Source organism: Hirsutella rhossiliensis (assembly GCF_020360975.1).
Source record: "Hirsutella rhossiliensis strain HR02 chromosome Unknown scaffold00001, whole genome shotgun sequence".
Taxonomy (NCBI): domain Eukaryota; kingdom Fungi; phylum Ascomycota; class Sordariomycetes; order Hypocreales; family Ophiocordycipitaceae; genus Hirsutella; species Hirsutella rhossiliensis.
This window is the reverse complement of record NW_025408667.1, coordinates 10,676,942-10,701,941: the sequence shown is the minus strand read 5'-3', so window position 1 is coordinate 10,701,941 and position 25,000 is coordinate 10,676,942. Positions and strand designations below refer to the sequence as shown.

Here is a 25,000-nt window from a genome sequence, read left to right as displayed (position 1 = left end):
TGCTAGATATTGCTCGGGCAGGGAGGCTTTGCGAGGACTTGCGTGGCTGCAGCAATACACACCCGCAGGTGGTGCCAGGGAATGTTGTAGCTACAGTCGGGTGACAAAAGTTCCGGTCAATCCGGCCCACCCACCACAACGCCGCATCAGAGCCCTCTTTTCAACAGCACATTACTTTGCCAAATGAACGTCAATTATGAAGCCGAAGATATAAATATATAGAGAATTGAGTGGAGATTATTGTTGTTTTGGCTAGTATTTGGTATACCAGCCACGTGCAGCCACAACAGCTTGAAGGCGCCGAGGCATTGATTCTATTAGGTGATTGAGGGTATCCTCTTCAAGGTCTTCCCACGCTCCAACCGCTGCAAAACAGAGCTTCTGCTTGGAGCTATAGTTCTTTGGAAGGTCTGAGAGCTCAGGGTGAGTCTCCATAATGCTCTCTTTAAGCAGCTTCCATACGTTTTCTATGGGGTTTAGGTCAGGTGAATATGGCGGCCAGTCGACCAAATCTACCCTGTTTTCTTCGACCCAGCAGCCAAGCCACGCCTGCACAATGGCCGCCGTATGTGTTGAGGCGTTATCTTGGGCGAATGTATAGCCTGGCTCTGCAATTGTAGGTAGGCTTTCTTGTAAGGTCTCGAGCACACGGCGTGCAGTAACGCCACCACGGGCTGAGTCGGGGTCTCCTAGCATTGGTGTAAGAGAAGTCCGCCGATTAAAGGAGAAGCCGCCCCAAAACATCTGGGAATGTCGAGTAGGTTTTCCTCTTGCTTGTACGTTTTCGGATTTAATCTATCCCCCTTTTTGCAATTAGGAGGGATTTTTGAAGTAAGGGTATTAAGACGTACTGAATTGCAAAAAACCCACTTCTGTCTCTCGCCGTCCCCACGAGCGATTGACGTCTCATCAGAGAAAATCCATGTATGCCAAAAGGAAGCTGGCTTTTGATGGTATTGTAGTGCAAATTGTAGCCTCTTTGCAGCATGTTCTTCTGTTAATTTTGGACGTCGAAGAGCGCGTACATGTTGTATGCCATGGTGTCGAAGGTACCGTGTTAAAGTACGTGTAGAACACTCTAGAGAAGCCTCACGAAGAAGCTGAGCATTCGAGATGAAAGGGTCTTTCGCGATGCATCGAAAGATATATCTTTTATGGTGTCATTGAGCTTTGAGGGTCTCCCAGAGCGCGGCAAGATTTCGCACTCGACTGTGTCCTGTAACGCCTGACGATTCCGTAGACAGCTCTAGGAGAAACGTCCTCTTTGACGCCGACGAGGGCAGCTGAGAAGCCGCAATCAAAGAGGGTCACAATCTTCGTCCTCTTATGAGGGCTCCAGTGTTTTTTGGGCGTAATTGGGCTCATTTTGAAGGCATGATGGTGATTTGAAGAGGAAGGGTTGGAATGTGGGAGACGCGCGTACGCGACGCGCTAGCGTCATTGACCGGAACTTTTGTCCCCCCACTGTAGGTCGGCCGCGGAGCTAAATTTGACCTAGAATCCGTTAGTAACCGATGGGTTCGATAGATTCGACCCACGATGGAAGTGGAAGCGTGTGCTTGGAAACTTGCATTGAAGAAAAGCTCTCGGAAACGGCTAGCTCGTTACCTAGTCAACGCTCAGGGGTTTGCGGCATGGCCTTCATTTGGTGGCGTTGCCAACCGACCACTCCCCGCACGAGTTGAGTACAGGGGAGGCCAATTAGCCAATGAGAAGAGGTTTTATGCCTCTCTTTCTGACTGAACGAGAGGAAGGCTCGCCAGCCGCGGCTCGCGCAAAGAAGCCTTTCGGAACGAAATTTGGCGACAAGAGAACCGGAGAAGAGTTGGCTACAGAAGAGAGAGAGAGAGTTGGCGACAGTAGATAGGAGACAGGAAGAAGAGTGAGGTCGAGATACGAGACACGGCGAGAGACGTAGAGCATTATCGTGAGTGAAACCGAGACAGAGCGTCGGGGAGGCAGGCTAGGCCGCTGGAGGAGATTTTGTTTAAAAGGCGCAAACTCAGAGGGCGTGGAGAGACGGCAGGGTTGAAGAGAGATGTGAGTGGGTAATGCATGTCTGGGCGAGTGGAAGGCTCGGAAAATTTACATGTGCTACCGGTATAAGTCGTAGGTATAAACAGAATAAGGAGTATATTGGGGAAGTTTTGACTTGATCGTCTTCATGAAAAGGAGAACAAGAAGAGAAGAGAATGTGCTATTCGAGCCTTTGGCAGTTGATTTTGAGGATGATGAGACATGTTGTCATGTTGTATTGTTTCGTTTGATGCTATAAAGTTTAGAGAATATTCTTGGGCGGACGTCGGGCGCGCAGTGGTCGGGAAGATATCGACGCGGGAGGTCTGATAGAGCCAGAGACGGATGTGTCTTGGTGATTGACCTGTTCGGTGTCCGTCTCTGACTCTGCGGGGTCTTCCGGGGACAGAAAGGAGGAGGTATCGGATTTGGGGGAGTCTTGACCGTCACAGTCGGTGATTATGGTGGAAGTTTCGGGAGAAAGTCGCCGTCTCTTGGTTGGGGTTTGGTAGGGATCGGGCAATGACCGACTTGATGCCAGCATAAGGGGATCGACTGGGCCAGAAGCATGCGGCGTGGGGGAGGCGGGGCTTTGGGCGGCCTTGCGTTTCTTCGTAGAGGTAAACCTGGCCAACGCAACGCTATAGTCCGAGGGATTGCCGACCGCGCTCTTGGGTGTCGTCGGCAGTAGTTGTGTTGCAGAAGCCTGGTCGGACATGGCCTTGTCGTGGAAAGTCCACGTGTCGGGGACGACGATGAAGATATAGTCTTGGTCGAAAGCCGGGGCATGTTTCATGATCTGGTGATCCAGTAAGCCGGCGATTTTGCCCGTACAGGTGAAGAGAGCGTTCGACTGGAACTGGCTGTCGCGCCTCTCGGTCATCTTCTTGCATAGGGAGGTCAAGGATTAGCGTGAATGGGGAAGATGACGAAAACTTGGAAGGGTGAAAGCCCTTGAAGGGGTTTTGCCGGGAATCCCAGGACAAATAAAGGTGGAGAGCTGGACAAAGCCGCAGCAGCTCAGCTGGGTGTCGTCAAGGGCCGCAGCCGAGTTTCCATGCAGGAGGTCGCGGCCGGAGCCGATGACAGGTCCCGTGAAGGAGACAATGGGTTGTATCGTTGGGAAAGTATCCACCGAGCTGAGGGTGCGAGTGACAATTCTATGGATATCGTCAGGGAGGGCAGTGGCGACAGAGAGATTTGGAGCATAGACTCACGGTTGGTAGCTGTGATCGCGTACTATAAGCGCGGGGACGGTGTATTCTGTGATGTTATCATCGTCCGACTCCAAGCCATCACGTCGCTCGATTTCCCACGTCAGGGCAAAGGGATGAACACGGCCGACCATGAAGAACCATTGCTCGGTCCATTCCGAGGAGATTATCTGTTGGTTGTATATGGAAATGTTAAGGCTGAAGAAGATGCAGGTCGATGGATTGCCAGTATCTGACCGGATTGCTGCATACTCCGGAGCCGACAGCCATGAGGGCGTGGGAAGGAAGACCCTCGCTAGGGTTTCTGCGTTGAGCCCTTTGACACGATGCTCATTCTGGTAGGCGAACCTAGCCGGGCAGCCGGGCTGGACAAAGGCCATCATGGACATGTCGGCGCCAGCATTTTTGTTTTCTTGCTGCTCGAAAGAGGGCTCGCGGCTAGGGTCGGGGAGACTTAAGAGTCAGAGAATGCTACCTAGGTGATAGATCAGAAGCGGGGGTATGCGGGAATGAGCTGGCGAGGTTCTTGAACAGTCTCGACCATCTGGTTCTATGGTCGTGAGTGAAGTAGGAGCCGGGGTTGGAAGTTGAGTAGGGGTGATGGCTATGTCGCGAGAAGTTGGAGGTCGGCGAACAGTAAGGTTAGTGTGGGTAAGTCTGCGGAGAAAGAAAGTCCAGCAGTACCCTTCGGTGTCATCGTTGCATGGAGTAGATAGCAAAGGCGACAATAACGAATGAGAGTGAAGGAAAGAAGAGGTTATGGTAGAATTGCAGGGTCCCTTTTGACGGTCGTCGGTACTTGGATGGGCATTGCGTGCGGCTGAGCGAGGCGGGTGCCGACCGTGTCGAGTCCACTATTGGGACACGGTGAAGTCGGATATAGGGGACGACCTGAGGAGGAGGATGCGAGTTGGTCACGAGAACTCTCCAACAGGGTTTGCAAGTCGAGACTCCGGTGGCTAGCGACTACAAGAGGACAGGCAGGGGGATCCTGGCTGTCGCTTTAGCATGAAGGCCGTTGATGCGACGTTGGTGGTGGCGAGGGAGCAAACCTAGCCGGGTAGTCCGGTTGCACGAGGACACCGTGGACATGTTATCGCCGGCAGCCTTTTGGCTGTTGCTCGACGAGTGGAGTGGCAGATATTGATGGAGCAACTGATGCGCAAGGTGGGTGGGACGGCGTTGGAAGGGCCGGAGTATGGTTGGAAGTGTGCGGCGGGCGGTTGGCGCGGCCACCCCATGTGCCGGAGGTCGGCAGTAGCCAGGGATTCGCTGGAGTGCGCAAAAGAGAGCACGGCGATGGAAGGGCCGCCTTTGGCAAAGCTGGGGTAGCAGGTCGCACGTGGAGACCAGCCGAGGGCCGGGACGGTGGACGCACATAGGGAGGGTAAATGGGGGATTACAAAGGGGTAGTAAGTAGTATTGCATCGCTTCGGTGCCATAGGCAAGCATTATAAGGGAAGAAACGCCACGGCCATGAGAGTAGTGATCGTTAGGAAGCTTCCCACTCGGAAAGAAATAGTGTACGCCAACAAGCGAGATTATCCAAGTGGAAGTGCTCCGGAGCCAAAACTTTCTAGCCTGTTGCCAATCCACGCTAGTCGACGTCGAGGAGGCGGTAGCATGGCGGACAGTCCTGCAGGGAAGCTAGGCGAGGCGGCCGCTCACCGTGGAGCCTGTTCGTTGTCAGTCGAGGATGGAGAAGAGGGTAGGAACGGGGGAGTGCCTGTTTCGGGGTGCGGAGATGATACAGGGGCAACTCCGAGAAGGGCACGGAGCACGGGAGACAAGGTTGGGGCGGTTCGGGAGATACAGATCAGTGGCGAATGAAGCATTAACGTTCCGGCTGATTCAGCCTAAGCAGTCTGCGGTCGAAGAAACCGCATGGAGAAAGCATGCAGAGGCAATCGCAAAGTCACTGCCGAGAAGACCGCCGCGAGGCGGTTTGCGGTCAAGCAGAGCACGGAAGTCCCGTAATTTGGTCAGCAGCGGAAATTCCGCGCAACGTCAGTCACCGAGTCCGCTTCCGAGGTTCGTGTTGCCTACAGAACGTGGAGACCAGGGGCAGTGGGCTCTAACAGTCCGCCCCTTCATCGGCCGTTTTGCCCCAGGAGAGGGTCCTGAAGGTGACGGGCAGGGAGATAAGGCGGCGACCGGCGGTGTCCCGGGTGTTCGTTCGAAAAAGGGACCGACGCTCCGACCTATCCAGCCCAAGGATACGACATTCCAAGACCTAAGACGAACGGCGCAATTTGCAGCATCGATTGCATGGGGTTTGCCCAAGCTCCGTCGGGGACCGGTTCGGCGGCCAAGGGCACAGGTGGGTGTGGACGATGGTGCAGCAGAGGCAGCGGACGGCTCGCTGCGCGGACAGAGGCAGTCCCGGAGGCGGGAGATGAGAGCCCGTCTTCCTAGCCGGGATGGGCGCCCGATAAAACAGGTCCGAAGTGGAATCGGAAGGCATAGGAGACGGGAGCTGCAGGCCGAAGACCTGGCGAGTGTGCTGCGCTTTTTGGAGGAAGACTTTGCCTTGAAGGAGAGATTGTCTAACGATCAGACGTGGTGCACGCCAATACCGCTCGAGAGGAAGGTGTCGACGGTGCGAGACTTCTATCAGGCGTTCCACGATGCGAGCACGTTGCCGATACGGACCTGCATGGTGTGCTACCGCAAGTGTACGAGAGAGAGTTGAGGAGATTACATGGGATCATTGGCTGTCAAGCTGCGTACCAAAGGGCGGCCGCTCACCATTTTCATGCCGGAGTTGCTTTCCTGAGGGCGAGTCCGTGTCGGTGTGCGCCGAGTGTGGCCGATGCCTGGCGCGCAGGAGCCTGTCGCCGGCGATCCACCTTCACAGTCGCCTTGGCTGCGAGCACATGTTCCCCGATGAGCTCAAGGGACTGACGCCGGTCGAAGAGAAGCTCATCTCGCTGAACTCATGTTACGGCTTTGTCACGAGATATAGCATTCCGGGCGGGCAGAGGCAGAGCGTGAGGTATCCGAGGCATGTCAGGGGCCACATCACGGTGTTTCCGAACAATGTGCAGGAGCTGGCCACAAAGTGCTCCCGCACCCCTTTTGCAAGCACTGGACGAGATCCACATCTCGTGGCGCGGAGAAGCCGGCACCGAGCGACCTGTCGAGTCTCTTGTCGGTGAGGTGGCGGGTGGTTGAGAGGGCCTTTGTCTGGCTGAAGAGGAACAACCCCCACTACGCTGAGATTGAGATCGACGCGGCGGAGATGGAGAGCTGGGGAGACTCGATACACGGGGTACCGTCGTCGGTGTGCGATCGTATGGAGCGGAACGAGCCGTCTGGGTGGGAGAAAGCGCGGACGGCGCACGTTGTGCCGCCCACGGAACGCGCCATGGACGAGGAGGGGCCGGTGGAGATCGAGGAGCTCTTCGCCCTGCTCAACCAAGGACAAGAAGCCGGCGGCCAGGGTGAAGGTCACGGGCCCAACGGAGAAGGCGCGGTTCGCGATGGAAGTGACGCCTGCCCCGACCAGAACGTTCCAGCGATCAACGAGGTGACGTCTTCTGGCATGTTCGCGCTCGACGGACCGCCAGACGTCGCGGACGTGGAGAAGCTGCAGTTTGCCTGTGACGCTGTTGGTGAAGGTGCCGACGACGGCCGTGCGGGCCCGGCGTGGGTCGGGTCCCTAGCCGGGGGGGTTCGGGGGCGTGGCGACGGTGGTTGTGAGCCATACATCCGGGTTTCGCGGGGGGGTGAGTTTACCGATTCCTTTGAGGCGTCCTTCCTTGCCAGGACGTTCCCGACCCTGTTCCCATTTGGCGTTGGGGGACCAAGGCTGGTTGAAGAGACCATGGTCGACGCGGGGAAGGTCACGGCCAACTTGCGAGGCAGGGCTGTCGAGGCAGAGGCGGCCGCGGGTCGAAGCTTGAACCTTCAGGCGTGGGCCGAGATCGTGCTCCGGCGCCATGGTGGTCGATTTGCACTGCACCACATCTTCGCATTTCTCGTCTTCAACATGGGGTGCGGTCGAGGAACCGCCGGGTCAGCATGTTGAGTGTGGGAGGAAGAACTTCCGCAAGGTAGAGTGCATCGTGCGTTCGATGACCACAGAAAGGCTAGCGGCGGCGAGGGTCGAGTTGGAGAGCTCGGGTAAGACGACCGATGGTGACGTGAAGGAGCTTCTCAGGAGCCTCTCGCTTTACGGCCACCGGCAGCCCATGTCGAGAGAGGTCCGTCTCAATATGCGGCGGAAAATCCAGTCGCTCATCGTCGGCTATGGCGTGCCGGCCATCTGGTTCACCATCAACCCGAACGACATTACGAACCCGGTGAAGCTGCGACTGGCGGCATACCGCACACGCGATCCCGACGCGGCCGAGGAGTTCTTAGAAGGCCTTGGGGATGCGTATAAGCGGGCGCGGCTGGCGATATCGGATCCCATGAGCTCGGCCGTGTTCTTCCACCGCGAGATGAAGCTGTTCTTCGATCATTACGTGAAGGTCGGTGAAGAGTCGGTATTCGGGCGCATCGGCAAGTACTATGGCGCCGTGGAGACGAACGAACGAGGGCGCTTCATGTTCACGGCTTGCTCTGGCTGCACGGGAACGCGCATCTCAGCTCGATGCTTGCCGACATCCACGGGGAGGATCAGGCGGCGTATCGCGAGCGAATCGTCCGATACATCGATAGCGTCTTCTCAGAGGTAAGAATGCCTACTACCTAAGATGTGCCACCGGGAGCCTGAAGTACTCTTCTGATGGCCAAGTGGGGCCGGGTTGACGTGCAAGGCAGGATCTGGACCAGGAAAGTTTTGCGCCGTGCAAGCGGAGCGATCTGTGACGGGCGGTATTGGTTTCCTGCTGGACAACGCCGCGCAGTTCTCGGCCGCGTTTATCGAGGAGGCCAACTTCTGTGCCGGCGCGACGCAGGTGCACACGCATAGCCCGACCTGTGTGAAGTATTCCTTGGGCAAAGGAGGGCGGAAAAGGGATCTCTGCCGGTTCAAGGCGCCATGGAGGTTAGTCGACAAGACCGCCCTCACGGCAGACGGGGTGCTGCAGATCCGGAGGACACACAGCATGGTCAATCGATGGAACGAGGCTATTGCTGTCGGGCTCCGGCACAACCATGATATTTCCTTCATTGCGACGCAGCGCAAGACCATGGCCCTCATCTATTATGTCACGAACTACGCGACCAAGGTGGAGGACCCGGTGTGGAAGCGTGTGGCGGCCGCGGCCGAGCTCCTGGCCGCCTCAACAGGTGATGGCACGGCCAACGGAGGGCGGGACGGTGGCGGAGACGCTGCCACCGATGACCCTGTCAAGGGAACAGGACGCGACAGTTCCTGATGAGTGGCGAACCGCGTGTTCACGGAGCGTCCGCTATCACAGGTCGAGGTCGTCGCTCACCTTCTCGGATATCCGGCCGAGTTCACCGACAGCAGCGCGTGGACGTACCTGAACTGTTCTCTGCTGTACTGGGAAGTCTTTCGGCGATGGCGGCATCTCCGAGAAGCCAGTGGCGCTGCGGCTATGGATGACACCTTGGATGAGTCGGTCGTCGTCGAAGAAGAAGGCCTGAGAATCTCCCACGTCGAGGCGTACCAGCACCGGGAGAGCTGCTGAAAGGCCTATGCCTGTATGACTACATATCTATCGTCAGACTGAAACGCATCGGCAACGACGAGAGCTGGGCGGCAGGGAGATGTCTTTCGAGGATGGATGGGCGCCGGGACGACGCTGGGTTCAGGTGCTCAGGCGGCCGGGCAAGCACGCTACCGTCTGCCTCGACGGCTACCTGAGCAAGGACTTCACCTACGATGACGAGTCGTGCTACCGGAGGTGTGTATGGCAACTGCTCTGTCGGCGGGCGTTATCGGAGAGGCTAACCCACCCCCTGAAGGGCAGCCGTGCAGCATCTTGCGCTGTTCGTGCCGTGGGAGTCCTTCCTGGGCGAAGGAACAGGTGAGATCAACAGCATCTGGGCGCGGGCTCGAGACGCTCTGGCCCCGAGAATATCATGTCTCGTCGACAACGTGCAGCTGCTTCGACGATCCGCCGAAGACGCAAAACGCGACGCCAAGCAATGGGCAGCCTCGTCCGGCGATGGCGACCCGACGGTCGCACACGTCGAGGAGGGTGGAGCAGGCGAGGCGGGCGCGGAGTCTGCAGCGACATATCAGCCCAACAGCATCGGAGACGCAACGCGGCTCATCGACGTCGTCCGAGGTGCAGTGGGAGCGAATCAGGTGACGGCCAAGTCGCCGGAGCTCATGGCAATGATACAGCAGCTCTGTCGGTTTCAGCAATCGGCGCTGCGCTCGACGGCCGAGCTCGAGGCCACGGCGCTGATCGAACGAGGGAGAGGCGGTTAAGCATGCCAGGGCGGGTATTTTCCGGGGCCGCACTACCGCCGCAGGATCAGGACAAGGCTATCAAGTCGCAGCAGGTAAGTGCCTCGAAGGAGAGGAGAGGATGATCCAAGGGATACAAAGCACGCCCGCCGCCTGGGAAAGCGATCGCCGCGCAGCGTTGCGAAGGGTGATGACCGGTTTCGGGAGGACGAGGTCGAAATGACGATGGCCGACTCCGACGAGACCGCTATCGACGCAGGGGCGGGAATGGACGTTCAGTTTGGCCCATCAACCTCCTTCCTCGCGGCGGGCAAGGTGTTGGCAACGCGGCTGACGCTGAACAAGAGGCAGTCCATCGCTTTTCTGATAATATGCCGCCAGCTCGATTTGATGCAGCAGACCGACGGGGCGATGCCTGCCAGCTGCGCCAGTTCGTCGGTGGCGAGGGCGGTACCGGCAAGTCGCGAATCATCGAGGCACTCGTCGAGCTGTTCAGTAAAAGAGCCTTTCGAATCGTCTGCTGATCACGGCGACGTCGGGGACTGCGGCGGCGCGGATCAACGGCATCACGATCCACTCCGCCTGCGGGTTCACCAAAGACCAAGGGGCGGGGGGCGCGAACATGGTCAAAGACCTTGACGGTGCGGCTGCCGAAACAGGCGGAGCGGTTCATCCACGGCCAGTCTCGAATGGATTGGCAGGAGAAGGATATGCTCGTCATCGACGAGGTGAGCATGCTCGGGGCGCGGACGCTGCACGCCGTGAACGAGCGGCTTCGCCGGCTTCGCGGATCGCGGCAAGATTTCGGGGGGATCCCCATCGTCCTCTTCTGCGGAGATTTTCAGCAGTTCCGGCCGGTCCAAGAGAGGTCGATCGTCCTGCCTAGCGCGGCCATCTCGTGGGACGTAGACAACTCGTTCAAGGCCGAGCAGCGTCACCAGCACGACAAAGCGCACGCACTGTGGAAGAGGTTCACGACGGTCGTCATGCTGGACGAGCAGATGCGCGCCGCCGGCGACCCGGAGCTGCAGAGGCTGCTGAAGCGGATCCGTCTAGGCGTGCAGGATCGGACGGATCTAAACCTCCTCAACTCAAGGTGCTACCGGGAGGAAGGCGGATCCTTGGGAGACGGGCATCACCGTGGTGACGCCGCTCAATAGGAATCGGTGGAACCTGAACATGGAGGCGAGCCTGGCGTTCCGGGTCCAGCAGCGGTCGACGATGCGCATTTTCATCTCCGAGCACAAGTGGAAGGAGGAGCTGCCGACGGAGGAAGAGGCGATCATGATACTCAACCAGGGCGACGATAGCGCGATCCCGGTGCCGGCCGTCTTCATGTTCGTGGCCGGGATGCCCATCGTCGTGAACCACAACACCCACCAGGGGCTGAAGCTAGTGAACGGCGCGAGCTACTCGGCGGTGGAGGTCATTGTCGACAAGGCGTACCGGGGCATCGGATCTCGGCCGATATGACGATCCACTTCGGGCCGCCGGCGGGGATCATTCTCGAATCGGAGACGACGAGATATCTCCACTTCGTCGGGATGCCGCCGGGCACGATCTTGTTGACACCCATGACCGTTAAGATACAGTGCCAGCGAAAAAGGCCGTGGCAACGCAACGACGTCAGCCGAAAGGGTTTGCCGTGCGCAGCAGCGTTCGCGTGCACGGACTACAAGGTGCAGGGCAAAACGCTGGAGCGCGTGGCCCTCGAGCTGCGGGACACGGACGACGAAGATGGATGGAACGGTGGTGCCCTCGCAGTGCGACCCGTACGGCCTGTACGTGCAGCTATCGCGCTGCCGAACTCTAGACGGCATCATGCTCGTGTCCAAGGTGCGGGACAGAGACTTGGTGGGCAACCGGGTCCCCGAGGAGATGACTGCCGCACAGGCCAGGCTCGAGGTACTGAGCGAGGACCGTTGAGGAGGCGTTGCGCTGGCTGGACGGTGATGCTGAAGAGTCAAGGCGGCCGCGCTAGGTGACGCGATGAAGAGTTCGGCAGGCGGGAAGAGTCGGCAGGCGGCAGACAGGGTGGGAGGCGCCCAGTGGTGGGATAAGGCACGCGAAAAGGCAACAGAAGCCGGGGGAAGGGCAGCGACCAACGAGGAGGGAGGCAAGGAGGGGCCAATCACAAGGGACCAATCAAGGGGCGGAGAACTTTTGGGGGGAGAGGGCGGGGTCTGCGGGGCACGTTAGAAAGGCCTTTCGTTCCTCAAGGCATAAACGCCCTTCGGGCTGAATTATGGAACTTCCGTGCTCTGTTTGACCGCAAACCGCCTCGCGGCGGTCTTCTCGGCAACGACCTCGCAATTGCTTCTGCGTGCTGTCTCCATGCGGTGTCTTCAACCACAGGTTTCCTAGGCTGAATCGGCCGGAACGTTGATGCCGCATTCGCCCGTGATTCGTATCTTCGTAACCGTCCCAGGCTCTCCCCCCGTGCTCTGCGGCCCCTCTCAGAAGCTGCCACCACATCTACACCGGCTCCTGTCGCACCATCTCCGAGCCCCGAACCCGACCCGCTCACGTTCTCACCCTCTTCTCCATCCCCGACTGACAACGAACAGGCTTCAGGGTGAGCAACCGCCTCGCTTAACTTCACTGCAGGACTGTCCGCCATGCTGCTGCCTCCTCGACGTCGACTGCCGTAAATTGGCAACAGGCTATAAAGCTTTGGCTCCGGAGCACCTCCACTTGGACAGTCTCGCTTGTTGACGACGCTACTTCTCCCGAATGGGAAGCTCCTAACCATCACTTCCTCATGGCCGTGGCGTTTCTTCCTTATAGCTTCCTATAAAATGCTTCCCTATGGTACCGAGGCGATGCAATACTACCCTCTATATTCCCCGTTACCATGCCTATCTATGTGCGTCCACCGTCCCGGCCTCGCCTGGTCTCCACGTGCGACCTGCTACCCCAGCTTTGCCAAAGCGACCCTTCCATCGCCGTGCTCTCTTTGCGCACTCCAGCGAATCCTGGCCACTGCCGACCTCCGGCACATGGAGATGGCCGCGACAACCGCCTGCCGCACACTTCAAACCATACTCTTCAGCCCTTCCAACACCATCCTACCAACCTTGCGCATCAGTTCACCATCAATATCCGCCAATCCGCCTCGTCGAGCAACAGCCACAAGGCTGCCGGCGATAACATGTCCATGACGTCCCTCATGCAGCCGGACTACCCTTCTAGATTTGCTCCCTCGCCAGCACCAATGTCGCATCAACGGCCTTAATGCTAAAGCGATAGCCAGGACCCCCCTGCCTGTCCTCTTGTTAAGCAAAGCTTAAATTGTGCTACGAAGTGACGAAGTACACGCAGTGCGCAATTCAGCGAAGCTTCTTTAAGCAGGTTTTTTGGGGGACCACTTTGCCTTGAGGAACGAAAGGCCTTCTAACGTGCCCCGCAGACCCCGCCCTCTCCCCCCAAAAGTTCTCCGCCCCTTGATTGGTCCCTTGTGATTGGCCCCTCCTTGCCTCCCTCCTCGTTGGTCGCTGCCCTTCCCCCGGCTTCTGTTGCCTTTTCGCGTGCCTTATCCCACCACTGGGCGCCTCCCACCCTGTCTGCCGCCTGCCGACTCTTCCCGCCTGCCGAACTCTTCATCGCGTCACCTAGCGCGGCCGCCTTGACTCTTCAGCATCACCGTCCAGCCAGCGCAACGCCTCCTCAACGGTCCTCTCGCTCAGTACCTCGAGCCTGGCCTGTGCGGCAGTCATCTCCTCGGGGACCCGGTTGCCCACCAAGTCTCTGTCCCGCACCTTGGACACGAGCATGATGCCGTCTAGAGTTCGGCAGCGCGATAGCTGCACGTACAGGCCGTACGGGTCGCACTGCGAGGGCACCACCGTTCCATCCATCTTCGTCGTCCGTGTCCCTCGCAGCTCGAGGGCCACGCGCTCCAGCGTTTTGCCCTGCACCTTGTAGTCCGTGCACGCGAACGCTGCTGCGCACGGCAAACCCTTTCGGCTGACGTCGTTGCGTTGCCACGGCCTTTTTCGCTGGCACTGTATCTTAACGGTCATGGGTGTCAACAAGATCGTGCCCGGCGGCATCCCGACGAAGTGGAGATATCTCGTCGTCTCCGATTCGAGAATGATCCCCGCCGGCGGCCCGAAGTGGATCGTCATATCGGCCGAGATCCGATGCCCCGGGTACGCCTTGTCGACAATGACCTCCACCGCCGAGTAGCTCGCGCCGTTCACTAGCTTCAGCCCCTGGTGGGTGTTGTGGTTCACGACGATGGGCATCCCGGCCACGAACATGAAGACGGCCGGCACCGGGATCGCGCTATCGTCGCCCTGGTTGAGTATCATGATCGCCTCTTCCTCCGTCGGCAGCTCCTCCTTCCACTTGTGCTCGGAGATGAAAATGCGCATCGTCGACCGCTGCTGGACCCGGAACGCCAGGCTCGCCTCCATGTTCAGGTTCCACCGATTCCTATTGAGCGGCGTCACCACGGTGATGCCCGTCTCCCAAGGGATCCGCCTTCCTCCCGGTAGCACCTTGAGTTGAGGAGGTTTAGATCCGTCCGATCCTGCACGCCTAGACGGATCCGCTTCAGCAGCCTCTGCAGCTCCGGGTCGCCGGCGGCGCGCATCTGCTCGTCCAGCATGACGACCGTCGTGAACCTCTTCCACAGTGCGTGCGCTTTGTCGTGCTGGTGACGCTGCTCGGCCTTGAACGAGTTGTCTACGTCCCACGAGATGGCCGCGCTAGGCAGGACGATCGACCTCTCTTGGACCGGCCGGAACTGCTGAAAATCTCCGCAGAAGAGGACGATGGGGATCCCCCCGAAATCTTGCCGCGATCCGCGAAGCCGGCGAAGCCGCTCGTTCACGGCGTGCAGCGTCCGCGCCCCGAGCATGCTCACCTCGTCGATGACGAGCATATCCTTCTCCTGCCAATCCATTCGAGACTGGCCGTGGATGAACCGCTCCGCCTGTTTCGGCAGCCGCACCCCGTCAAGGTCTTTGACCATGTTCGCGCCCCCCGCCCCTTGGTCTTTGGTGAACCCGCAGGCGGAGTGGATCGTGATGCCGTTGATCCGCGCCGCCGCAGTCCCCGACGTCGCCGTGATCAGCAGACGATTCGAAAGGCTCTTTTACTGAACAGCTCGACGAGTGCCTCGATGATTCGCGACTTGCCGGTACCGCCCTCGCCACCGACGAACTGGCGCAGCTGGCAGGCATCGCCCCCGTCGGTCTGCTGCATCAAATCGAGCTGGCGGCATATTATCAGAAAAGCGATGGACTGCCTCTTGTTCAGCGTCAGCCGCGTTGCCAACACCTTGCCCGCCGCGAGGAAGGAGGTTGATGGGCCAAACTGAACGTCCATTCCCGCCCCTGCGTCGATAGCGGTCTCGTCGGAGTCGGCCATCGTCATTTCGACCTCGTCCTCCCCGAAACCGGTCATCACCCTTCGCAACGCTGCGCGGCGATCGCTTTCCCAGGCGGCGGGCGTGCTTTGTATCCCTTGGATCATCCTCTCCCTCTCCTTCGAGGCACTTACCTGCTGCGACTTGATAGCCTTGACCTGATCCTGCGGCGGTAGTGCGGCCCCGGAAAATACCCGCCCTGGCATGCTTAACCGCCTCTCCCCTCGTTCGATCAGCGCCGTGGCCTCGAGCTCGGCCGTCGAGCGCAGCGCCGATTGCTGAAACCGACAGAGCTGCTGTATCATTGCCATGAGCTCCGGCGACTTGGCCGTCACCTGATTCGCTCCCACTGCACCTCGGACGACGTCGATGAGCCGCGTTGCGTCTCCGATGCTGTTGGGCTGATATGTCGCTGCAGACTCCGCGCCCGCCTCGCCTGCTCCACCCTCCTCGACGTGTGCGACCGTCGGGTCGCCATCGCCGGACGAGGCTGCCCATTGCTTGGCGTCGCGTTTTGCGTCTTCGGCGGATCGTCGAAGCAGCTGCACGTTGTCGACGAGACATGATATTCTCGGGCCAGAGCGTCTCGAGCCCGCGCCCAGATGCTGTTGATCTCACCTGTTCCTTCGCCCAGGAAGGACTCCCACGGCACGAACAGCGCAAGATGCTGCACGGCTGCCCTTCAGGGGGTGGGTTAGCCTCTCCGATAACGCCCGCCGACAGAGCAGTTGCCATACACACCTCCGGTAGCACGACTCGTCATCGTAGGTGAAGTCCTTGCTCAGGTAGCCGTCGAGGCAGACGGTAGCGTGCTTGCCCGGCCGCCTGAGCACCTGAACCCAGCGTCGTCCCGGCGCCCATCCATCCTCGAAAGACATCTCCCCCCAAGCCGCCCAGCTCTCGTCGTTGCCGATGCGTTTCAGTCTGACGATCGATATGTAGTCATACAGGCATAGGCCTTTCAGCAGCTCTCCCGGTGCTGGTACGCCTCGACGTGGGAGATTCTCAGGCCTTCTTCTTCGACGACGACCGACTCATCCAAGGTGTCATCCATAGCCGCAGCGCCACTGGCTTCTCGGAGATGCCGCCATCGCCGAAAGACTTCCCAGTACAGCAGAGAACAGTTCAGGTACGTCCACGCGCTGCTGTCGGTGAACTCGGCCGGATATCCGAGAAGGTGAGCGACGACCTCGACCTGTGATAGCGGACGCTCCGTGAACACGCGGTTCGCCACTCTCATCAGGAACTGTCGCGTCCTGTTCCCTTGACAGGGTCATCGGTGGCAGCGTCTCCGCCACCGTCCCGCCCTCCGTTGGCCGTGCCATCACCTGTTGAGGCGGCCAGGAGCTCGGCCGCGGCCGCCACACGCTTCCACACCGGGTCCTCCACCTTGGTCGCGTAGTTCGTGACATAATAGATGAGGGCCATTGTCTTGCGCTGCGTCGCAATGAAGGAAATATCATGGTTGTGCCGGGCCCGACAGCAATAGCCTCGTTCCATCGATTGACCATTCTGTGTGTCCTCCGGATCTGCAGCACCCCGTCTGCCGTGAGGGCGGTCTTGTCGACTAACCTCCATGGCGCCTTGAACCGGCAGAGGTCCCTTTCCGCCCTCCTTTGCCCAAGGAATACTTCACACAGGTCGGGCTATGCGTGTGCACCTGCGTCGCGCCGGCACAGAAGTTGGCCTCCTCGATAAACGCGGCCGAGAACTGCGCGGCGTTGTCCAGCAGGGAACCAATACCGCCCGTCACAGATCGCTCCGCTTGCACGGCGCAAAAACTTTCCTGGTCCAGATCCTGCCTTGCACGTCAACCCGGCCCCACTTGGCCATCAGAAGAGTACTTCAGGCTCCCGGTGGCACATCTTAGGTAGGCATTCTTACCTCTGAGAAGACGCTATCGATGTATCGGACGATTCGCTCGCGATACGCCGCCTGATCCTCCCCGTGGATGTCGGCAAGCATCGAGCTGAGATGCGCGTTCCCGTGCAGCCAGAGCAAGCCGTGAACATGAAGCGCCCTCGTTCGTTCGTCTCCACGGCGCCATAGTACTTACCGATGCGCCCGAATACCGACTCTTCACCGACCTTCACGTAATGATCGAAGAACAGCTTCATCTCGCGGTGGAAGAACACGGCCGAGCTCATGGGATCCGATATCGCCAGCCGTGCCCGCTTATACGCATCCCCAAGGCCTTCTAAGAACTCCTCGGCCGCGTCGGGATCGCGTGTGCGGTATGCCGCCAGTCGCAGCTTCACCGGGTTCGTAATGTCGTTCGGGTTGATGGTGAACCAGATGGCCGGCACGCCATATCCGACGATGAGCGACTGGATTTTCCGCCGCATATTGAGACGGACCTCTCGACATGGGCTGCCGGTGGCCGTAAAGCGAGAGGCTCCTGAGAAGCTCCTTCACGTCACCATCGGTCGTCTTACCCGAGCTCTCCAACTCGACCCTCGCCGCCGCTAGCCTTTCTGTGGTCATCGAACGCACGATGCGCTCTACCTTGCGGAAGTTCTTCCTCCCCACACTCAACATGCTGACCCGGCGGTTCCTCGATCGCACCCCCATGTTGAAGACGAGAAATGCGAAGATGTGGTGCAGTGCAAATCGACCACCATGGCGCCGGAGCACGATCTCGGCCCACGCCTGAAGGTTCAAGCTTCGAGACGATACGGGTCTCCGCGGCCGCCTCTGCCTCGACAGCCCTGCCTCGCAAGTTGGCCGTGACCTTCCCCGCGTCGACCATGGTCTCTTCAACCAGCCTTGGTCCCCCAACGCCAAATGGGAACAGGGTCGGGAACGTCCTGGCAAAGAAGGACGCCTCAAAGGAATCGGTAAACTCACCCCGCGAAACCCGGATGTATGGCTCACAACCACCGTCGCCACGCCCCGAACCCCGGCTAGGGACCCGACCCACGCTCTCGGGCCGCACGGCCGTCGTCGGCACCTTCACCAACAGCGTCACAGGCAAACTGCAGCTTCTCCACGTCCGCGACGTCTGGCGGTCCGTCGAGCGCGAACATGCCAGAAGACGTCACCTCGTTGATCGCTGGAACGTTCTGGTCGGGGCAGGCGTCACTTCCATCGCGAACCGCGCCTTCTCCGTTGGGCCCGTGACCTTCACCCTGGCCGCCGGCTTCTTGTCCTTGGTTGAGCAGGGCGAAGAGCTCCTCGATCTCCACCGGCCCCTCCTCGTCCATGGCGCGTTCCGTGGGCGGCACAACGTGCGCCGTCCGCGCTTTCTCCCACCCAGACGGCTCGTTCCGCTCCATACGATCGCACACCGACGACGGTACCCCGTGTATCGAGTCTCCCCAGCTCTCCATCTCCGCCGCGTCGATCTCGATCTCGGCGTAGTGGGGGTTGTTCCGCTTCAGCCAGACAAGGGCCCTCTCGACCACCCGCCGCCTCACCGACAAGAGACTCGACAGGTCGCTCGGTGCCGGCTTCTCCGCGCCCTGCCACGAGATGTGGATCTCGTCCAGTGCTTGCAAAAGGGGGTGCGGGAGCACTTTGGTGGCCAGCTCCTGCACATTGTTCGGAAACACCGTGATGTGGCCCCTGACATGCCTCGGATACTTCACGCTCTGCCTCTGCCCGCCCGGAATGCTATATCTCGTGACAAACCCGTAACATGAGTTCAGCGAGATGAGCTTCTCTTCGACCGGCGTCAGTCCCTTGAGCTCATCGTCAACATGTGCTCGCAGCCAAGGCGACTGTGAAGGTGGATCGCCGGCGACAGGCTCCTGCGCGCCAGGCATCGGCCACACTCGGCGCACACCGACACGGACTCGCCCTCAGGAAAGCAACTCCGGCATGAAAATGGTGAGCGGCCGCCCTTTGATACGCAACTTGACAGCCAATGATCCCATGTAATCTCCCTCAACTCTCCTCTCGTACACTTGCGGTAGCACACCATGCAGGTCCGTATCGGCAACGTGCTCGCATCGTGGAACGCCTGATAGAAGTCTCGCACCGTCGACACCTTCCTCTCGAGCGGTATTGGCGTGCACCACGTCTGATCGTTAGACAATCTCTCCTTCAAGGCAAAGTCTTCCTCCAAAAAGCGCAGCACACTCGCCAGGTCTTCGGCCTGCAGCTCCCGTCTCCTATGCCTTCCGATTCCACTTCGGACCTGTTTTATCGGGCGCCCATCCCGGCTAGGAAGACGGGCTCTCTTCTCCCGCCTCCGGGACTGCCTCTGTCCGCGCAGCGAGCCGTCCGCTGCCTCTGCTGCGCCATCGTCCACACCCACCTGTGCCCTTGGCCGCCGAACCGGTCCCCGACGGAGCTTGGGCAAACCCCATGCAATCGATGCTGCAAATTGCGCCGTTCGTCTTAGGTCTTGGAAAGTCGTATCCTTGGGCTGGATAGGTCGGAGCGTCGGTCCCTTTTCGAACGAACACCCGGGACACCGCCGGTCGCCGCCTTATCTCCCTGCCCGTCACCTTCAGGACCCTCTCCTGGGGCAAAAACGGCCGATGAAGGGGCGGACTGTTAGAGCCCACTGCCCCCTGGTCTCCACGTTCTGTAGGCAACACGAACCTCGGAAGCGGACTCGGTGACTGACGTTGCGCGGAATTTCCGCTGCTGACCAAATTACGGGACTTCCGTGCTCTGCTTGACCGCAAACCGCCTCGCGGCGGTCTTCTCGGCAGTGACTTTGTGATCGCCTCTGCATGCTTTCTCCATGCGGTTTCTTCGACCGCAGACTGCTTAGGCTGAATCAGCCGGAACGTTAATGCTTCATTCGCCACTGATCTGTATCTCCCGAACCGCCCCAACCTTGTCTCCCGTGCTCCGTGCCCCTTCTCGGCAGTTGCCCTGTATCATCTCCGCACCCCGAAACAGGCACTCCCCCGTTCCTACCCTCTTCTCCATCCTCGACTGACAACGAACAGGCTCCACGGTGAGCGGCCGCCTCGCCTAGCTTCCCTGCAGGACTGTCCGCCATGCTACTGCCTCCTCGACGTCGACTAGCGTGGATTGGCAACAGGCTAGAAAGTTTTGGCTCGGAGCACTTCCACTTGGATAATCTCGCTTCTTGGCGTACACTATTTCTTTCCGAGTGGGAAGCTTCCTAACGATCACTACTCTCATGGCCGTGGCATTTCTTCCTTATAATGCTTGCCTATGGTACCGAAGCGATGCAATACTACCCCTTTGTAATCCCCATTTACCCTCCCTATGTGCGTCCACCGTCCCGACCCTCGGCTGGTCTCCACGTGCGACCTGCTACCCCAGCTTTGCCAAGGCGGCCCTTCCATCGCCGTGCTCTCTTTGCGCACTCCAGCGAATCCTGGCTACTGCCGACCTCCGGCACATGGGGTGGCCGCGCCAACCGCCCGCCGCACACTTCCAACCATACTCTCCGGCCCTTCCAACGCCGTCCCACCCACCTTGCGCATCAGTTGCTCCATCAATATCTGCCACTCCACCTCGTCGAGCAACAGCCAAAGGCTGCCGGCGATAACATGTCCACGGTGTCCCTCGTGCAACCGGACTACCCGGCTAGGTTTGCTCCCTCGCCACCACCAACGTCGCATCAACGGCCTTCATGCTAAAGCGACAGCCAGGATCCCCTGCCTGTCCTCTTGTAGTCGCTAGCCACCGGGTCTCGACTTGCAAACCCTCTTGGAGAGTTCTCGTGACCAACTCGCATCCTCCTCCTCAGGTCGTCCCCTATATCCGACTTCACCGTGTCCCAATAGTGGACTCGACACGGTCGGCACCCGCCTCGCTCAGCCGCACGCAATGCCCATCCAACTACCGACGACCGTCAAAAAGGGACCCCTGCAATACTACCATAACCTCTTTCTTTCCTTCACTCTCATTCGTTATTGTCGCCTTTGCTATCTACTCCATGCAACGATGACACCGAAGGGTACTGCTGGACTTTCTTTCTCCGCAGACTTACCCACACTAACCTTACTGTTCGCCGACCTCCAACTTCTCGCGACATAGCCATCACCCCTACTCAACTTCCAACCCCCGGCTCCCTACTTCACTCACGACCATAGAACCAGATGGTCGAGACTGTTCAAGAACCTCGCCAGCTCATTCCCGCATACCCCCGCTTCTGATCTATCACCTAGGTAGCATTCTCTGACTCTTAAGTCTCCCCGACCCTAGCCGCGAGCCCTCTTTCGAGCAGCAAGAAAACCTGCTTTATAGGATGCCCACCTCCACTCTGCGTAACCCCTCATTTACACTTCCACGGTGACTACATCTGCCATGTTCTCACGATGTCGGCCTCCCAGCTCAACGTCGATACCTCGTCCTCCCGCGGCAACCTCTTGACAGCCAGAAAAATGCTGGCGCCGACATGTCCATGATGGCCTTTGTCCAGCCCGGCTGCCCGGCTAGGTTCGCCTACCAGAATGAGCATCGTGTCAAAGGGCTCAACGCAGAAACCCTAGCGAGGGTCTTCCTTCCCACGCCCTCATGGCTGTCGACTCCGGGTATGCAGCAATCCGGTCAGATACTGGCAATCCATCGACCTGCATCTTCTTCAGCCTTAATATTTCCATATACAACCAACAGATAATCTCCTCGGAATGGACCGAGCAATGGTTCTTCATGGTCGGCCGTGTTCATCCCTTTGCCCTGACGTGGGAAATCGAGCGACGTGATGGCTTGAGTCGGACGATGATAACATCACAGAATACACCGTCCCCGCGCTTATAGTCCGCGATCACAGCTACCAACCGTGAGTCTATGCTCCAAATCTCTGTCGCCACTGCCCTCCCTGACGATATCCATAGAATTGTCACTCGCACCTCAGCTCGGTGGATACTTTCCCAACGATACAACCCATTGTCTCCTTCACGGGACCTGTCATCGGCTCCGGCCGCGACCTCCTGCATGGAAACTCGGCTGCGGCCCTTGACGACACCCAGCTGAGCTGCTGCGGCTTTGTCCAGCTCTCCACCTTTATTTGTCCTGGGATTCCCGGCAAACCCCTTCAAGGGCTTTCACCCTTCCAAGTTTTCGTCATCTTCCCCATTCACGCTAATCCTTGGACCTCCTATGCAAGAAGATGACCGAGAGGCGCGACAGCCAGTTCCAGTCGAACGCTCTCTTCACCTGTACGGGCAAAATCGCCGGCTTACTGGATCACCAGATCATGAAACATGCCCCGGCTTTCGACCAAGACTATATCTTCATCGTCGTCCCCGACACGTGGACTTTCCACGACAAGGCCATGTCCGACCAGGCTTCTGCAACACAACTACTGCCGACGACACCCAAGAGCGCGGTCGGCAATCCCTCGGACTATAGCGTTGCGTTGGCCAGGTTTACCTCTACGAAGAAACCCAAGGCCGCCCAAAGCCCCGCCTCCCCCACGCCGCATGCTTCTGGCCCAGTCGATCCTTATGCTGGCATCAAGTCGGTCAATGCCCGATCCCTACCAAACCCCAACCAAGAGACCGCGACTTTCTCCCGAAACTTCCACCATAATCACCGACTGTGACGGTCAAGACTCCCCAAATCCGATACCTCCTCCTTTCTGTCCCGGAAGACCCGCAGAGTCAGAAACGGACACCGAACAGGTCAATCACCAAGACACATCCGCCTCTGGCTCTATCAGACCTCCCGCGTCGATATCTTCCCGACCACTGCGCGCCCGACGTCCGCCCAAGAATATTCTCTAAACTTTAAAGCATCAAACGAAACAATACAACATGACAACATGTCTCATCATCCTCAAAATCAACTGCCAAAGGCTCGAATAGCACATTCTCTTCTCTTCTTGTTCTCCTTTTCATGAAGACGATCAAGTCAAAACTTCCCCAATATACTCCTTATTCTGTTTATACCTACGACTTATACCGGTAGCACATGTAAATTTTCCGAGCCTTCCACTCGCCCAGACATGCATTACCCACTCATCTCTCTTCAACCCTGCCGTCTCTCCACGCCCTTTGAGTTTGCGCCTTTTAAACAAAATCTCCCTCCAGCGGCCTAGCCTGCCTCCCCGACGCTCTGTCTCGGTTTCACTCACGATAATGCTCTACGTCTCTCGCCGTGTCTCGTATCTCGACCTCACTCTTCTTCCTGTCTCCTATCTACTGTCGCCAACTCTCTCTCTCTCTTCTGTAGCCAACTCTTCTCCGGTTCTCTTGTCGCCAAATTTCGTTCCGAAAGGCTTCTTTGCGCGAGCCGCGGCTGGCGAGCCTTCCTCTCGTTTCCTAGCACAGCGTTTTAATTGGCCCTACTATTAATTTGCAGAACCATCATTGGTCAGATTTAACCGTGAATCACCCGTGACTACGTTATGATTGGTCAGAGCCGATGTAAGGGATTTTCCGATGATCTGCCGGATCCCGTGACCCGCCGGACTTACACGCGACTGAAAGGCCTCCATGGCGTAGTGGTGACACGTCTGGAGCCTCTGCGTCGCAGAGGGGTCGGTTCGAAGCCGGCTGGAGGCACCCCTGAGCGAACAGGGTACACCCGGGTTCCCGCCCGTCAACAGGGAACAGCGTCATGAGAAACACAATCGGCGTACCAACCACCATCAATGACTAACACAACCACGCTTCAACTTCGACACATCGCGCTTCAGTTGCTGGGAATAGGATGCTGAACACTTGGAGAAATTGACCTTCAAGCAGGTCTGTCATGGAGCGAAACAGTGGTACGGTTGGCGCAGCGTAAGATGATCGATCTGTGGGGCTTGGGGAGTCAAGGAACAAACGTGTTGAACTGTACTCTAGACAGTGTAAAGGCCTTATAGGGACCTCCCTCCGGGCGAAATAAATCCTACTACTACTACTACGCGACTGAAAGTTAAGACATCAATCCACAATAACTCCACAGCTCTCGCGTAGAGAGCAGGGCAAAGGGGCATAATGTTTTTAGGATGCATGTGTTCTCTTTTTATTTTCCCTCCCTGTCTGCTGTACCATTCTCCCATTTATGCCCTTTGCCCTCTCTTCTTCAGTCTTCCATCTCCTTCCTTGCTGACTTACTAATGCATAGGTACCCTCTCTCCGCGTCAGCTTGCCACGTCATCCCAGTTTCATCCTGTCTCATCCCTACACCTTCAGCTAGCTATCAGGCTTCAGGATCAAGTCTTAGACCCTTCTTCTCGACACGAGCTTCGGCTTGGGCCCCGCTTTTGTCTTCGCCTTCCGTCGATTTGGCGTCCGGGCCATGGGATATATCGTGACGGGGAAGACCAAGGCAAGCCTGCGAGTGACCACCAGTCCGGGTTGGAGCGGGGTGGCGCGCGGCGACGAGAGATGCCTATCTAGCGATCACGATGCGCACCGCCTGGTCGGGTCGCCCGCTAAAATTCCAGTGGACAGGGCGCCGTAGCGAACGTGAATAGCGGCTTCTCCATCGAATCAGCGACGCAATCAGCGGGGGGCACCGATATCTGCGTATATCCACGGCGCGCGCCGTTCGGGTGGGGTGGATATCCGCAGATACGATTGGCCCGCCTGGTCGCTGATTCTCGGATTGCCCCACCCGACCAGATCAGCGGCGCTCAGCAAACCCTCGGATACCACTAGGTATATCTACTATTCCAATCTCATCATATCCTAATGCAGTTTCGATAGACTTCTGACGAGGATCCTTGCGGGTGTCACGTATAATAGTCAAGACATCCTTTGATACTCCTGATACAGCACGCTTAGTTCTAATAGACTCCTGTACAAACTCTATAACTGCAGTATCAATATTATACTTTTCACTAGAAGGATCAATATAGTCTGACACGAATGATAAGTCCTGAAGTTCGTCAGGAGTTATATTGATATCAAAGTCTTGATCCTTAGTCTTCTCAGTAATACTACTATTATCATCATCATCTGCAAAACCTATACTTACAGTTCTACGTGTGGCTGAGCTCAGTCCTGATATAGATCTAGGATGTCGCATAGGGGTTGGAGTCTGCGGGGTATTAACAGTAGATCTAGTATTAGCAGAGCTCGCAACGCTAGAGTTAGCCTTAGGATGTTCTTCTGTTATATCATCATCTCCAAATCCAATACTCTGCTTCTTTCCTGGAGTTATTTGAACTGACGCCCTTGAAGAACTGCCTCTGCTGTA

General features: G+C 58.1%; 6 protein-coding genes across 6 annotated transcripts; 3 read left to right on the top strand and 3 right to left on the bottom strand.

Annotated features, from left to right (window-relative positions):
• Positions 1-2,278: 2,278 nt before the first annotated feature.
• On the bottom strand, positions 2,279-3,610 carry HRG_01334 (uncharacterized protein; the record flags this gene model as incomplete). The annotated part of the gene is made up of 3 exons (XM_044859805.1): positions 2,279-2,902; positions 3,023-3,176; positions 3,234-3,610. 3 exons carry the CDS (start codon positions 3,608-3,610, stop codon positions 2,279-2,281), a joined length of 1,155 nt encoding a protein of 384 aa, XP_044726205.1.
• A 2,496-nt stretch (positions 3,611-6,106) lies between these two features.
• Positions 6,107-11,034, top strand: HRG_01333 (PIF1-like helicase domain-containing protein; the record flags this gene model as incomplete). Its single annotated transcript, XM_044859804.1, has 13 exons — positions 6,107-6,220; positions 6,316-7,040; positions 7,098-7,226; positions 7,321-7,705; positions 7,896-7,908; positions 7,998-8,527; positions 8,600-8,764; positions 8,958-9,049; positions 9,111-9,502; positions 9,592-9,656; positions 9,724-9,999; positions 10,221-10,657; positions 10,722-11,034. The coding sequence occupies 13 exons, from the start codon at positions 6,107-6,109 to the stop codon at positions 11,032-11,034; spliced, it is 3,636 nt and encodes a 1,211-aa protein (XP_044726204.1).
• Positions 11,035-12,415: 1,381 nt separating this feature from the next.
• HRG_01332 (uncharacterized protein) lies at positions 12,416-12,796 on the top strand (the record flags this gene model as incomplete). Its single annotated transcript, XM_044859803.1, has 1 exon — positions 12,416-12,796. One exon carries the CDS (start codon positions 12,416-12,418, stop codon positions 12,794-12,796), a length of 381 nt encoding a protein of 126 aa, XP_044726203.1.
• Positions 12,797-13,172: 376 nt separating this feature from the next.
• HRG_01331 (PIF1-like helicase domain-containing protein) lies at positions 13,173-14,539 on the bottom strand (the record flags this gene model as incomplete). The annotated part of the gene is made up of 3 exons (XM_044859802.1): positions 13,173-13,565; positions 13,620-13,998; positions 14,064-14,539. 3 exons carry the CDS (start codon positions 14,537-14,539, stop codon positions 13,173-13,175), a joined length of 1,248 nt encoding a protein of 415 aa, XP_044726202.1.
• A 98-nt stretch (positions 14,540-14,637) lies between these two features.
• HRG_01330 (PIF1 protein) lies at positions 14,638-17,280 on the bottom strand (the record flags this gene model as incomplete). The annotated part of the gene is made up of 9 exons (XM_044859801.1): positions 14,638-15,425; positions 15,554-15,615; positions 15,677-15,768; positions 15,966-16,198; positions 16,264-16,372; positions 16,508-16,549; positions 16,596-16,733; positions 16,820-16,904; positions 17,012-17,280. 9 exons carry the CDS (start codon positions 17,278-17,280, stop codon positions 14,638-14,640), a joined length of 1,818 nt encoding a protein of 605 aa, XP_044726201.1.
• Positions 17,281-21,977: 4,697 nt separating this feature from the next.
• On the top strand, positions 21,978-22,412 carry HRG_01329 (uncharacterized protein; the record flags this gene model as incomplete). The annotated part of the gene is made up of 1 exon (XM_044859800.1): positions 21,978-22,412. The coding sequence occupies one exon, from the start codon at positions 21,978-21,980 to the stop codon at positions 22,410-22,412; it is 435 nt and encodes a 144-aa protein (XP_044726200.1).
• Positions 22,413-25,000: the final 2,588 nt, after the last annotated feature.